Source organism: Pelophylax lessonae, assembly GCF_965119305.1.
Source record: "Pelophylax lessonae genome assembly, chromosome: 7".
NCBI lineage: Eukaryota > Metazoa > Chordata > Amphibia > Anura > Ranidae > Pelophylax > Pelophylax lessonae.
In genome coordinates this window covers 6,058,028-6,072,831 of record NC_138774.1, presented here as the reverse complement: position 1 = coordinate 6,072,831, position 14,804 = coordinate 6,058,028, and the positions used below count along the sequence as shown (strand labels likewise).

At 41.5% G+C, this 14,804-nt stretch overlaps 1 protein-coding gene across 3 annotated transcripts in view; it reads left to right on the top strand.

Annotated features, from left to right (window-relative positions):
• The window catches only part of CHM (CHM Rab escort protein), a 262,693-nt gene that overhangs the window by 76,410 nt on the left and 171,479 nt on the right, over window positions 1-14,804 (top strand). For all 3 annotated transcript variants that reach the window (XM_082263122.1, XM_082263120.1, XM_082263121.1), the window contains exons 5-7: window positions 5,338-5,689; window positions 7,147-7,263; window positions 11,312-11,432. In XM_082263122.1, coding sequence (XP_082119248.1) covers window positions 5,338-5,689; window positions 7,147-7,263; window positions 11,312-11,432 — 590 coding nt within the window. The remainder of the gene's footprint in view (window positions 1-5,337; window positions 5,690-7,146; window positions 7,264-11,311; window positions 11,433-14,804) is intronic.

Sequence of the window (14,804 nt, the reverse complement as noted above, 5' to 3'; positions counted from 1 at the left end):
TTAGAATGGAATCCATTCGGTCAGTGGTAGCGTCTTTAAATCAGGGGGGATTTTCTGGCTTCCATCGATATCAAAGATGCGTATCTACACATCCCCATCTGCGGGGGACACCAGTGATTTCTCCGTTTTGCGGTGGCAGAGGAGCATTTTCAATTTGTGGCGTTACCCTTTGGTCTCGCCTCCACTCCCAGAGTCTTTACCAAGGTACTGGCTCCGGTATTGGCTTTGTTGTGCCAGAAAGGGATTGCGATCCTGGGATATCTGGACTATCTCCTTGTGGGAGCGGACTCCCACTCGGCTTTGTTGGGCGACCTGCCGATTACAGTTCAGACCCTTCAGGAATTCAGGTGGACTATCAATTTCAAAAACTCTTCTCTGACGCCTTCAGTGAGGTTGGATTATCTGGGGCTGAATCTAGATTCTGCCTTGGCGAGAGTCTTTCTTCCTCAGGAAAAACTTCAGAAGTTGCAGAGGGCGATCAGGTTGCTGTTGGAAACCGATCTGTCCTCACTTCGAACTTGCATGAGAGCTCTGGTTTTGATGGTATCAACTTTTGAGGCGGTTCTGTTTGCTCAGTCTCACTCGAGACCTCTGCAAAAGGAGAGTCTTGCCAAATGGAACAGGGATCCACAGTCATTAGACAAAATGATACGCTTGAGCCGACTCACGAGGTCTGCTCTGTTATGGTGGATCCAGTCACCAGCATTGTGTCAGGGCAAGTCCTTCCTACCACTGTTCTGGATGATGGTCACCACGGACGCCAGCCTGTCAGGCTGGGGTGGAGTTCTGGGGAAGCTCTGTGCCCAGGGGACCTGGCCAACAGAGGAGTCTTCCTTACCGATTAATATTCTGGAGCTCAGAGCAATCAAGCTTTGCCTGATCCACTGAACGAATCGGCTACGCGGTTCTCCAGTTCGGATCCAATCGGACAATGCCACAGCTGTGGTTTACATCAATCATCAAGGGGGCACCAAGAGTGTCCTAGTGGCCAAGGAGGTGGCCGAGATTCTGGTATGGGCGGAAGACAATGTTCCGGCTTTTTCCGCAGTCCACATTCTGGGTGTGGAAAGTTGGCATGCGGATTACCCGAGTCGTCAGGTGCTGGATCAAGGGGAATGGTCCATTCATCTGGAGGTGTATCATCTTCTCTGTGTCCGGTGTGGAACTCCGGAGGTAGACCTGTTTGCATCTCGCCTCAACAAAAATGTGGTTTGTGGCCAGGTCTCGGGATCCTCTGGCTGACGCCACAAAAGCCTTGGTGGCTCCTTGGAGCCAGTATTGGCTGATCTATGCCTTCTCTCCGATAAAATTCTTGCCAAGGCTTCTCTGCAGGGTGGCAGTGAAAGGATCTCTGGTCGTTCTGGTGGCTCCAGACTAGCCTTGTCGGTCTTGGTACGCAGACCTAGTAAAAATGGTTCCCGATCCCCCGTGGAGACTTCCTCTGAGGGAGGATCTGCTGTCCCAGGGACCAATCTTCCATCCTGCTTTAACGGCATGGCTGTTGAAGGGCAGGGGTTGAGAGATAGGGGTCTCTCTGAATCTGTGATTCCTACCCTGTTGAAGGCTAGGTAGGCGACTTCTAGGAAGATTTTTCATCATACGTGGAAATCGTACATTTCATGGTGTGAATCGCTGCACCCTCGCTTGTTTTCTTTAGCTAATGTTTTTGCCTTTTTTATAAAAAGGGGTTGAGCAGCGGTTGAACTTGGGCACTGTAACAGATCCCCAATACTTGGAACAAGCATTTCTGTCTTAGGTCTCCAGAATCTCACATGATGCAGTGACCTGGCCCCTCAATTTCCCCCCAATCATCAGCATAAGCTTGATGAAGGGTAAAACAAAAGAAACTTTATTCAACAACTCACTTCCAATATATACAGTCTATATATATTTGGACAATAGGTGAATGAGACTGCAACATTATCATAATTAACTCGGCAAACAGCAAGCCCAAAACATAGCCGAATACGCATTCCTAGAAGTGTGAACACACTCCGCCTCTAAACAGATGAAAGCAGAAGACATAGGCTCTCAGACTGCCCCTCTCCATTTTCAATACACCTTATTCTAACTCAAGTGTCAATTCACATCCTCCCTTTATACCATAGCTGAGTCTTATGTCATTAGCATTTGTTTAGTCTCTCATGGTTTGAAGTCCTTTGTTGTAATATGCAGCTTAGGCCCAAAGTCTGTGACGCTTGGGGTGACAGGGACTTGAATTCAAAGTAACAGTACTCCAAGGGTCCCCCAGCATACACCCCCAACCAGAGCCGCACTCCCCTACAAGCCAAGGCCTTAGTCCATGGGCAGGAGGCTGGCCTCCACACTCCTCCAGTAACCCGTGACAGCAAATGGGCGTTCGTCACAGGCACTATCAAGGGCCAAGTGTCGGCCTTGGCTATTTACTTCCAACGTCCGTTGGCCGCTCTTTTATTCAGGGGGTGCGTCATCTGGCTCCCCTGCAGAGATCCCCGTTGCCTCCGTGGGATCTCAATCTGGTTTTGTCTGTTCTTTAAAAGCCTTTTTGAGAACATTAGGGAAATGGCTTTGCTTTCTTTATCCAAGAAGGTTGCCTTTCTGGTGGCGATTACTTCTGCCCATAGAGTGTCTGAGTTGGCGGCGCTGTCCTGCCGTTCGCCTTATTTGGCCGTCCACAGAGATAAAGTGGTACCTAATCTGTCTTTCCTCCCTAAAGTGGTTTCTGATTTCCATCTAAATGAAGACAATGTCTTGCCTTCACTCTGTCCTAAGCCTAAGCATCCCAAAGAAATTGCTTTGCACTCTCTGGATGTGGTTCGGGCGATCAGGGTTTACCTGACGGCCACTGAGTTTTTTAGGAAATCACATACTCTTTTTGTCCTTACTGAGGGATCTCGTAAAGGTTTGGCTGCGTCTGCTGCGACTATATCCAGATGGATAAGGCAGACGGTTGTTCAGGCTTATTCATTAAAGGGTCAGGTTCCTCCTTTCCCTGTGAAGGCTCATTCTACTAGAGTGCTGAGTGCCTCTTGGGCTTTTCACCATCAGGCCTCAGTAGTGCAAGTTTGTAAGGTGGTTGTCTGTGCATACATTTACAAAATTCTACAAGGTAGTAGATTTTTTGGCATCTTCGGATGCATCCTTTGGCCGCGAAGTTTGCAGGCTGCTGTTTAACGAGACTCATTTGTTTCTCTTTAGGGTTTTTTCTTGAGCTCCTGTTGTTCCTGGTTGAGCTTCATGTTACCTAGTTGGCTACGTTTAGCCTTTGGAGTTTACGTTAACTATTTGGTTTGCGCTCTTCCCACCCCTCATGCCTACACTGCTTTGGGACGTCCCAATGGTCTAAGAAGCATAAGAGCTGCGTCTGTCAATGCACAATAGAGAGAACTGGATTTTTGTAAGAACTTACCCTAAAATCCTTTTTCTTTGAAGTCCATTGACAGACGCAGCACCCGCCCCTCTGATATGGGGATGGTTTGTGTCTTCTTATCACTGCTTGCAACGAAACTGGTATGCTGGAGCAGGGTGTGTGGGGTTTATGCCTATAGGGAAAGCCCCCGTAGGCGTGGTAAACTTTTTTTTTTTTCCTGCCTAGTGCTACTCCAGTTGGGGGCAGCATAAACCAATGGTCTAAGAAGCAAAATGGCTGCGTCTGTCAATGGACTTCAGAGAAAATATTTTTACGGTAAGTTCTTACAAAAATCTAGTTTTCTCATACACCGTTGTTAACATGTTTGATCTGGAGAGCTGTTTTCTGCCTTTAAAATTTTTATAAAAGTTTTAATTTAGAAAATAATTCTGTAAAACAATAATAATATCAATTAACTTTTTATTGCGCGTTTGGAAAAACAAATTTACCTTTTTTTTCCCCCCAAACAGTAATGTGTTATAAAAATAAAGAGAAGTACAAAAACTTAAAACATTCAATCTGACAATGATCAAAGCAAAGTGATTTTATTTCTAAGAAATTTGGGTAAAATATTTTAGTTCAATCTTTTATCATTTTTTTTCATAAAAGATACAAAAAAGACAATTATGGTAATCTTTACAGTCACACAGTAGAGTGTGCTAAAGTGTATCGCATATTATTATTTATATATGAATATATACATGCTATATTCCCAAAAGTATTGGGACGCCTGCCTTTACAAGCACATGAACTTTAATGGCATCCCAGTCTTAGTCTGTAGGGTTCAATATTGAGTTGGCCCACCCTTTTCAGCTATAACAGCCTCAACTCTTCTGAGAAGGCCGTCCTGCTTGACTGTAGGCAAGACACACTTGTCTTTGTACTCCTCACCTGGTTGCCACCACACACGCTTGACACCATCTGAACCAAATACGTTTATCTTGGTCTCATCAGACCACAGCACATGGTTCCAGTAATCCATGTCCTTAGTCTGCTTGTCTTCAGCAAACGGTTTGTGGGCTTTCTTGTGCATCATCTTTAGAAGAGGCTTCCTTCTGGGATGACAGCCATGCAGACCAATTTGATGCAGTGTGCGGCGTATGGTCAGAGCACTGACAGGCTGATCTCCCACCCCTTCAACCTCTGCAGCAATGCTGGCAGCACTCATACGTCTATTTCCCAAAGACAACCTCTGGATATGACGCTGAGCACGTGCACTCAACTTCTTTGGTGGACCATGGCGAGGCCTGTTCAGGGCGGAACCTGTCCTGTTAAACTGCTGTATTGTCTTGGCCACCGTGCTGCAGCTCAGTTTCAGGGTCTGGTCCATCTTCTTATAGCCTAGGCCATCTTTATGTAGAGCAACAATTCTTTTTTTCAGATCCTCAGAGAGTTCTTTGCCATGAGGTGCCATGTTGAACTTCCAGTGACCAGTATGAGAGAGTGAGAGCGATAACACCAAATCTAACACACCTGCTCCCCATTCACACCTGAGACCTTGTAACACTAACGAGTCACCGGGAGGGAAAATGGCTAATTGGGCCCAATTTGGACATTGTCACTTAGGGGTGTACTCACTTTTGTTGCCAGCGGTTTAGACATTAATGGCTGTGTGTTGAGTTATTTTGAGGGGACAGCAAATTTACACTGTTATACAAGCTGTACACTCACTACTTTACATTGTAGCAAAGTCTCATTTCTTCAGTGTTGTCACATGAAAAGGTAGAATAAAATATTTACAGAAATGTGAGGGGTGTACTTACTTTTGTCAGATACTGTATACCGAAATATTTTAGACAAATGCATACTTATGTTTGGTGAAGATGAGTGGAAAATTGCTGATGACAGAAAAATATGAAATAAAGCAAAAAAAAAAACAAAAACGAAAAGTAGACAAAATAACTTGGGGAACTTTCTGCTGTGACCCTTACACCATTCTTTGATTCCAGAGGTGAAGAGTCGGACATTGTGGAGGAAGTCGGGGCGCTCCGTATAAAGCCAGAACTCCTCAACCCAAACCCTACACATAGTGACCAACCTCTGTCGGATAGCCCCGCCCATGAGGAGCCTGTGCCCCTGGAGCTGCAGGATCCGGAGTCTGGAAGCCCCGGACATCAAGAAGCGTCCGATGGAAGTGACCGAACCCCCGCTGCCGACATCACACCAACCTCAGAGAGCGGCGACACGCCTGACGCCGAACCAAACACCACCAAAGTGTGCCAAGCGGAGCTCAAGAAGTGTGTTACGTACTCCGATATTGTGAGAGAAGGACGGAGGTTCAACATTGATCTCGTTTCTAAGGTCAGTTTTACATATATAAGCTGGAAATGCGAAACCTTAATTTGTGGGTGTGGCCTGGCAACCTCTTGTGGGGCATTTGTGTGTGTGGTCTGACAACCTGTTGTGGGGCATTTGTGGGTGTGGCCTGACAACCTCTTGTGGGGCATTTGTGGGTGTGGCCTGACAACCTGTTGTGGGGCATTTGTGGGTGTGGCCTGACAACCTCTTGTGGGGCATTTGTGGGTGTGGCCTGACAACCTCTTATGGGTCATTTGTGGGTGTGGCCTGACAACCTCTTATGGGGCATTTGTGGGTGTGGCCTGACAACCTCTTATGGGTCATTTGTGGGTGTGGCCTGACAACCTCTTGTGGGACATTTGTGGGTGTGGCCTGACAACCTCTTGTGGGGGTGGATGTGGCCTGTTGCTGAAGATGCTCTAGTGGTTATCCTTCGGTGGTCACTCCTTAGGTCCAGGCAAATGGTGAAAAATACCAGAAATGTTTACTGATTTACCTGGTACAGGAAGTGTAATTTTGTTCAGCAGTCTTGTGAAACGTGCAATGCGGCAGGTGTGTGAATATTAGGAAAGGTAAGAAATACAAAAAAAAAAACAGAAATGAAATCTAGTAGTTATATATAAAAATAATACAAAATATAAAAATTGCGTAATATGCAGTAAGAAAATATATATAAAAAAATAAATAAAAATAAAAAAATAAATCAAAATGTCAAAAATTTAATTTTTATTAAAGTAGCTAAATCTAAAAAAAAAAAAATTAGGAAAGTAAAGAAATGATAAAAAAAAATGAAATCTAGTAGTTATATATAAAAATAATACAAAATATAAAAATTGAGTAATATGCAATAATAAAATATATAAAAATAAAACACATAAAAAAGTAGCTAAATATAAAAAAATAAGAAACTAAAAAAAAAGATGTAATATGAAATATTAAATGTATAAAAATGAAATATAATTTTTTTTTAAATAAATATAAAAATGAAAGTAAATTTAAAAAAAAAAAAAAAAAAATATATATATATATATATATATATATATATATATATATATATATATATATATATATATATATATATATATATATATAAAGTAGCTAAATATAAAAATAAGTTTTTAAATATACATTTTTTTGGGGGTAGATTGTTGCACGACCACGCAATTACCAGTTAAATAACGCAGTTCTGAATTGCAAAATATGGGCTGGTCATGAAGGGGGGGTAAATCCTCCTAGAGCTGAAGGTGGTTAAAGACCAGGTGTGACCTGTCTGGGCTCATTGATGCAGCCAGTTGAGTGACATTTCAATATGGGGGGTCTGGAGGTGGTGGTACGGGACCAGGTATTGGGTTGAGACCTTTCTTTTCTCTTGTTGCGGTGCCCGGTGCCCGGTGTCTGCTCTGCATTGGCTGTATTTCCGGGTTTATTAATATTTTTTTTATCTTTTTCTCCAATCATAGTTCTTGTACTCCAGAGGATTGCTAATCGATCTCCTCATCAAATCCAACGTGAGCCGCTACACAGAGTTCAAGAACGTCACCCGAATTCTCACCTATCATAACGGCAAGATTGAACAGGTGTGTAGCTGGTAAGCTTGATGTGAGCGTCCGTAAAGCTCCCCACACACATTACAATTTGATTGTGCAATCTCCTTTAGGCCCCACTCACATGTCAGTGTAGCTGGAAGTCACACTCTTGCGCTTTTTTTAAAAAATTTTGTTTATAATTTTTCCCAAATTTCCTCCTGTTGCACATGGGCAGGGACCTACTGGCAATTCTTGGCCCAGTGGGCAGCTACAATCCAGAGGCCCATGGTGCAGCGACTCAGCCCCCTGCCCCCCTCCCACTCCCCATCTTTCCGGCCTCCTCCTGACCCCCATTCCAGGCTGAAGCTCCACTCCAGGTACTCTCTACTCACCGGTCGAACCTGGGTTCCCAACCTGACCAGCAGGAGGCAGTTGGGGGAAGCTGTGACAGCTCAGTTGGGGCTGGCTGGGGGAGGAGAGTCTCCAGTGGGGCATAGAACCGGCCTCTGTTCAGACACAGTTTACACCATCCATGCTGGGGGGGGGGAGGGGGGAGGCCTGCGCTCTGTCCTTGTTTTCATCTCGCACTCAGTAGGTCAGCAGTGAGGACATTCTACTTCTCTTCACCAGGAATCCTTTAGGCATGTCTGTGGCAGAAGCAGTGCATCCTTTTTACAGGGCATCAGAGTGGCCCGGGGGGCAATTGCCACCCTTCCCCCTGGCCCAGTACTCCCCTGGAAGCAGTACAGCCTTTTTAGGGGGCATCAGAGCGGCCTAGGGGGCAATTGCCCCCCTGGCCCAGTACTCCCCTGGAAGCAGTTCAGCCTTTGTAGGGGGCATCAGAGCGGCCTAGGGGGCAATTGCCCCCCTGGCCCAGTCCTTCCCTGGAAGCAGTGCAGCCTTTTTAGGGGGCATCAGATTGGCCTAGGGGGCAATTGGCCCCTTGGCCCAATCCTCCCCTGGAAGCGGTGCAGCCTTTTTATGGGGCATCAGAGAGGCCGGGGGAGCAATTGCCCCACTGCCCCCTGGTCCAGTCCTCCCCTGGAAGCGGTGCAGCCTTTTTTTTTAGGGAGCATCAGAGAGGCCCGGAGGGCAATTGCCCCCCTGGCCCTGTCCTCCCCTGCGCACAGGGCAGCCCATTCACTTGAATGATTCTGGTACAAACCATTGCAGCATTATTCACATTTGAAATAAAGGGTTGTTATTTTTTTCAACTTTTGCAACACTAAAAAAAAAATTAAAGAACAAAGCAAAAAAAAAACAAAAAGGTTTAAATATTATTCATTACAGAAATATTACAAAATCAACAGGTGAATGATCAGTACAGTGAGGGGGAAAAAGTATTTGACCCCCTGCTGATTTTGTATTTTTGCCCACTGACAAAGAAATGATCAGTCTATCATTTTAATGGTCGATTTATTCTAACCACTTGCCAACTTGCCGCCGCCTATATACGGCGGCAGGTTCCTGTGAATCGCCGTCCCTGTACTGCGGATCGCAGGAGTGATCCTCGGGGCGCGTGCCCGCCCGCCCCCATTCACCAGAGGGGAAGCTGATGCACAGAGCCAGCAGCCGCGATTGCCGCCAGGCACCCCTGATTGCTGCTGGGCACCCCCAATTGTAGCCGGGCACCCCCGATTTCTACCAGCCACCTGCAATCGCCGCCGAGCACCTGCGATCGCTCCCTGTGGAAAGAGAACGGCGGTCTGCTGATGTAAACACGGCAGACCGTTGTTCTCTCCGTAATCCACACAGAGATCCTGTGTTCCTCCTATTTAGGATCACAGGTCTCTGTGTTGATTCCACAAGCCCAGCCCGCTCACAGTTAGAAAGCACCCCCTAGGCTCACGTTTAACCCTTTGATCACCCCTGGTGTTAACCCCTTCCCTGCCAGTGTCATTATTACAGTAACAGTGCATATTTTTAGCACTGATTACTGTAGTAATGTCACTGTTCCCCCCAAAAGTGCCAGTTAGGGGTCCGATCTGTCCGCCGCAATGTCGCAGTGCCGCAAAAAATCGCAGATCGCCGCCATTACTAGTAAAAAAAAAGACATCTTTCCCCTAGTTTGTAGACGTGATAACTTTTGCGCAAACCAATCAATAAACACTAATTGTTTTTTTTTTTTTTTTACCAAAAATATGTAGCAGAATACAAATTGGCCTAAAATTATGAAAAATATAGATTTTTTTTTTTTTTTTTTCATTGGTAATGGTATATAACAGAAATTAAAAAATATATATATATATATATATTTTTTTTTTTTTAGAATTGTTGCTTTTTTTTTGTTTATAGCGCAAAAAATAAAAATCGCAGAGGTGATCAAATACCACCAAAAGAAATCTCTATTTGTGGGGAAAAAAGGACATCAATTGTATTTGGGTACAGCGTCGCACGACTGCGCAATTGTCTGTTAAAGTAACGCAGTGCCGAATTGCAAAAAATGGCCTGGTCATTAAGGGGGTAAAATCTTTCCGGTCCAGAGGTGGTCACCGGTGAGAGACAAAATAACAACAAAAAAACGCATTTCAAAAAAGTTATACGTAAATTTATTTTTATTTTAATGAGTGAAATAAGTATTTGACCCCTTCATAAAACATGACTTAGTAGTTGGTGGAGAAACCCTTTGTTGGCAATTACAGAGGTCAGACGTTTCTTGTAGTTGGCCCCCAGGTTCTCACACATCCCAGGAGGGATTTTGTCCCACTCCTCTTTGCAGATCCTCTCCAAGTCATTAACCACTTTAGGACCGGAGGATTTTCCTGATTTAAAGCGGAGTTCCAGCCATTTACTCACCTGTCCAACGGTCCAGCGATGCGGCCGCCCGAAGCCTCGATCCTCTCCCTCGGCGCCGGCATCACTGCTGTGGGCACCCGGCTGTGACAGTTTGCGGCTTCACAGCCGGGTACGCACTGCGCATGCGCGAGTCGCGCTGCGCGCCGTGATTGGCCGGCAATCTTCTGGGACCTCTGACATGTCCCAGAAGATTGCAGGGAGGGAGGGGGAGAGGAGAACTTCCGTTCAGGGCGCCGCGGCTCTCTGAGCGGAAGTGGGAGCGGGTACCTGTCAAAACTAGGTACCCGCTCCCCCCCCCCCAAAAAATGACATGCCAAATGTGGCATGTCAGGGGGTTAGGATCACCTAAAGCGGAAGTTCCACTTTTGGGTGGAACTCCGCTTTAAGTCCAGGCCACTTTTTGCAACTTGGCACTGCACGACTTTAACTGTCAATTGCGCGGTCATGCAACGCCGTACCCAAACGAAATTTACGTCCTTTTTTTCCCCACAAATAGAGCTTTCTTTTGGTGGTATTTGATCACCTCTGCGCTTTTCATTTTTTTTGAAATTAATAAAAAATGAGCAACAATTTTGAAAAAATAACAATATTTTTCTACTTTGACAGTTAAAAAATATCCAATATATTCAATTTTTGTCATATATTTAGGCCAAAATGTATTTAGCTACATGTCTTTGACAAAAAAATTCTCAATGAGCGTATTTTTAACCGCTTTAAGACCGGAAGATTTTACCCCATTCCTGACCAGGCCATATTTTGCGATTCGGCACTGCGTTATTTTAATGGACAATTGCGCGGTCGTGCGACGCTGTACCCAAATTAAATGTATGTCCTTTGTCCCCCACAAACAGAGCTTTCTTTTGGTGGTATTTTATCACCTGTGTGATTTTTACTTTTTGCGCTATAAACAAAAAAAGAGCAACCATTCCCGACAAGTCACATGACAGGAGGAAAGAGGAAGAAGGACTCAGTCCTCTCTCCTTCCTCAGCAGGGCTGAGACTGAGGACAGTTCTCTGTCTCAGTGCCGGCCCTTCTCATGCAGACTGGAGGGAGGAGAAAGCAGAATCCTCCCTCTGGCAGCAGATATCTGCCGCTGCTCCTTCTGACAGGAGTGACACTGCAGTCACCCCACCCAGTAAGGATTGGGACGAGCAGCCATATCAGCAGCGCCCCCCCCCTTCAACACAGCACCCAGGGCAGGTGCCCACTAGCCCCCCCCACCCCCAGGGAAGGCAAAATATAGGCAAATGAATGAAATTTCAGCTTTTATCGTTGTATAATGTGCGGTCTCCTTGGTGTCAGGTGCCGTGTTCCCGGGCCGACGTTTTCTCCAGCAAGCAGTTGTCTATGATCGAGAAACGGACACTCATGAAGTTCCTGACCTTCTGTGCCGACTATGAGCAGCATGCAGAGGAATATCAAGGTAACCAATCAGAGGGTTCCGTAAAATGTATCTAAACCCATGAAGAAAAATAAACTCCTTCATTGCATCTTACCAGTCCTTCGTTGTGGTGGCTGAATTCTTTTTTTTATCCCCCTTCATTTTCACCTTCTGATCCTGCCAGCAACGCACTTCCTGTCCTCGGGTGACAACGCTCACTTTGCTGTGTCTATGGAGGAGCAGCGGTGTCACCTTAGGGCAGGACGACTACAAAACAACCCCCGCCCCCCTCTCTTCATCTTCATATTATTTAGGGAGGAGTTCTGACAGCTGGAAACAATGTAACTGATTAGAGGGCTGCACAAGCAGAGAGAACCGACAGCTCGCAAGATTTCTGGCAGGATCAACATGTAGAAGCAGCTCAATGACACTAAAAAAGAGCTAAACCTATAAAGATCCTCAACTGGGGGTCAGAGGGTGCGGCGGTCTGAAATCATGAAGACTCCATCCATACTAAAGACCGAATAATGAGTTATAAATGTTCTAGAATAATAATGATTACAGTATTAGGAATTATTTGTGTTTTATTAGCAGTAGTAGTAGAATTTTTAGCATGAATAATAAAAATAATAATAATCTAATAATAATAATGTTAATAATGTTTCAAATATAATAATAATCCTGAATAATAACATTAACAATAATAATGGTAATAATAATAGACCATAATTACGATTCATATTATTTATAACAATATTAGCTACAATCATTTCAAAAACAAAAAAAAAAATGATTATTGTAAATATTTTTTTTTTTTGCAAATGATAACATTTGTTATTTTTTATGTTTTTATTGTAAATAATAACAACTGTTACCATTTCTAGTAGTAGTATTTACAATAAAAGTATAATTACAATTTAATATTGTAATTTTAGAATTATTATTGATTATTTTTGATTAAGATGGTAATAATAAGGAATACACATATATAATAAGTAATTATATAATATAAATACATTAGATTGTAAGCTCCTTGAGGGCAGGGACTGATGTGAATGTGCAATGTATATGTAAAAGCGCTGCGTAAATTGACAGCGCTATATAAGCACCTGAAATAAATAAATATAAATAAAAAATAAATAAAAAGTCATGTTAAATAGTTGAATAAAAATGATGTATGTATTTTTTTACTCCTACTAATAATAATAATTAATATTCCTATTATTATTTCTATACAGTAATTATTATTATTGTCATGATTGTAAAAATGACTACTACTACTAATACGTTTTACAATCAGGGCTATAATAATTATAGAAATAATAATAGGAATAGTTATTATTAGTATTATTTTCATTATTAGTAGTAGTAATAAAATAATTACATTATTATTATTTTATTTAACATGACTAAGAATATTGAAGTAGAACTATAGGGAAAACTTTTTTTTTTTTTTTCCAATTTGAATAGAGCAAGGAAAGTTGGAATCTCTGTCAGATTTTTTTGTTTGTCACATTTACGAGATTTCTCCTCACTTCCTGTCACATAGCCAAACAGGAAGTGAAAGTAAATCCCTGCAAATTAATGGAATTCTTTGGGGACCCCCAGATCATCAGAACTAGTGTCCCCATTGACAGCGGCTGGTCGGCAAGTGGTTAAAAAAAAAATGTTTTGCCTGTATTTCTACTATAATGCTCATGTTAAATCGTTAAATAATAATGATGTCATTAATTTTTTGCTACTACTAATAATTATTATTATTCCTATTATTATTTCTATACAGTAATTATTATTATTGTCTTGATTGTAAAAATTTCTACTACTAATAATAATAAGTTTTACAATCATGGCTATAATAATTATAGAAATAATAATAGGAATAATTATTATTACATTTACTACTAATAATTATAATTATTCCTATTATTATTTCTATACAGCAATTATTATTATTGTCTTAATTGTAAAACTTACTACTACTAATAATATTATGTTTTACAATCAGGGCTATAATAATTATAGAAATAATAATAAGTGTAATTATTATTAGTATTATTGTCATTATTAGTAGTAATAATAAAATAATTACAACATTATTATTATTTTATTTAACATGACTTAGAATATTGAAGTAGAACTATAGGGAAAACTTTATTTATTTTTTTTTTCATTTTGAATAAAGCAAGGAAAGTTGTAATCTCTGTCAGATTTTTTTTTTTTCGCCACCTGTTTCCCATTACGGAAATTTCCCTTCACTTCCTGTCACATAGCCAAACAGGAAGTAAAAGTAAATCCCTGCAAATTAAGGAAATACCTTGGGGACCCCCAGATCATCAGAACTAGTGTCTCCATTGACAGCGGCTGGTCGACAAGTGGTAAAAAAAAAGTTTTGCCTGTATTTCTACTATAATGCTCATGTTAAATCGTTAAATAATAATGATGTAATTAATTTGTTTGCTACTACAAATAATTATTATTATTCCTATTATTATTTCTATACAGTAATTATTGTCTTGATTGTAAAAATTACTACTACTAATAATATTATGTTTTACAATCATGGCTATAATAATTATAGAAATAATAATAGGAATACTTATTATTAAATGTACTACTACTAATAATTATTATTATTCCTATTATTATTTCTATACAGTAATTATTATTATTGTCTTGATTGTAAAAATTATTACTACTAATAATAATAAGTTTTACAATCAGGGCTATAATAATTATCGAAATAACAATAGGAATAATTATTATTAGTATTATTGTCATTATTAGTAGTAGTAATAAAATAATTACATCATTATTATTTTATTTAATATGACTAAGAATATTGAAGTAGAACTATAAGGAAAACTTTTTTTTTTTTTCCATTTTGAATAGAGCAAGGAAAGTTGTAATCTCTGTCAGATTTTCTTTTTTTTTTTTTCGCCATCTGTTTCCCATTATGGAGATTTCCCTTCACTTCCTGTCACATAGCCAAACAGGAAGTGAAAGTAAATCCCTGCAAATGAATGGAATTCTTTGGGGACCCCCAGATCATCAGAACTAGTGTCCCCATTGGAAGATTTTCCCTCTATTACTGTAAAGGAAATTTGTACATCCTGTACATTATTGTATTTTATTTTGTATGTTTTGCACATGGAACTAATAATGTTTGCATTATTTGAATCCTGATATTGAGTCCTGATTAGAATTTAGCCTGTGTATGTTACGCCCTTTGTTCCCATAAAAGTACAATTGTGATCCCTACGTAATCCGGTGTATAAAAACCTTCAACTGCGTCAAATAAAGCAGGAGAGTTATTTTGGAAAGATGCGGAGTTTATCTTTTTGTGTCTGTTCCCTACTGCAGTAGTTATTATTAATTTGTAATCACTGATCAATATGAGGATAGGAGGAGTTGACG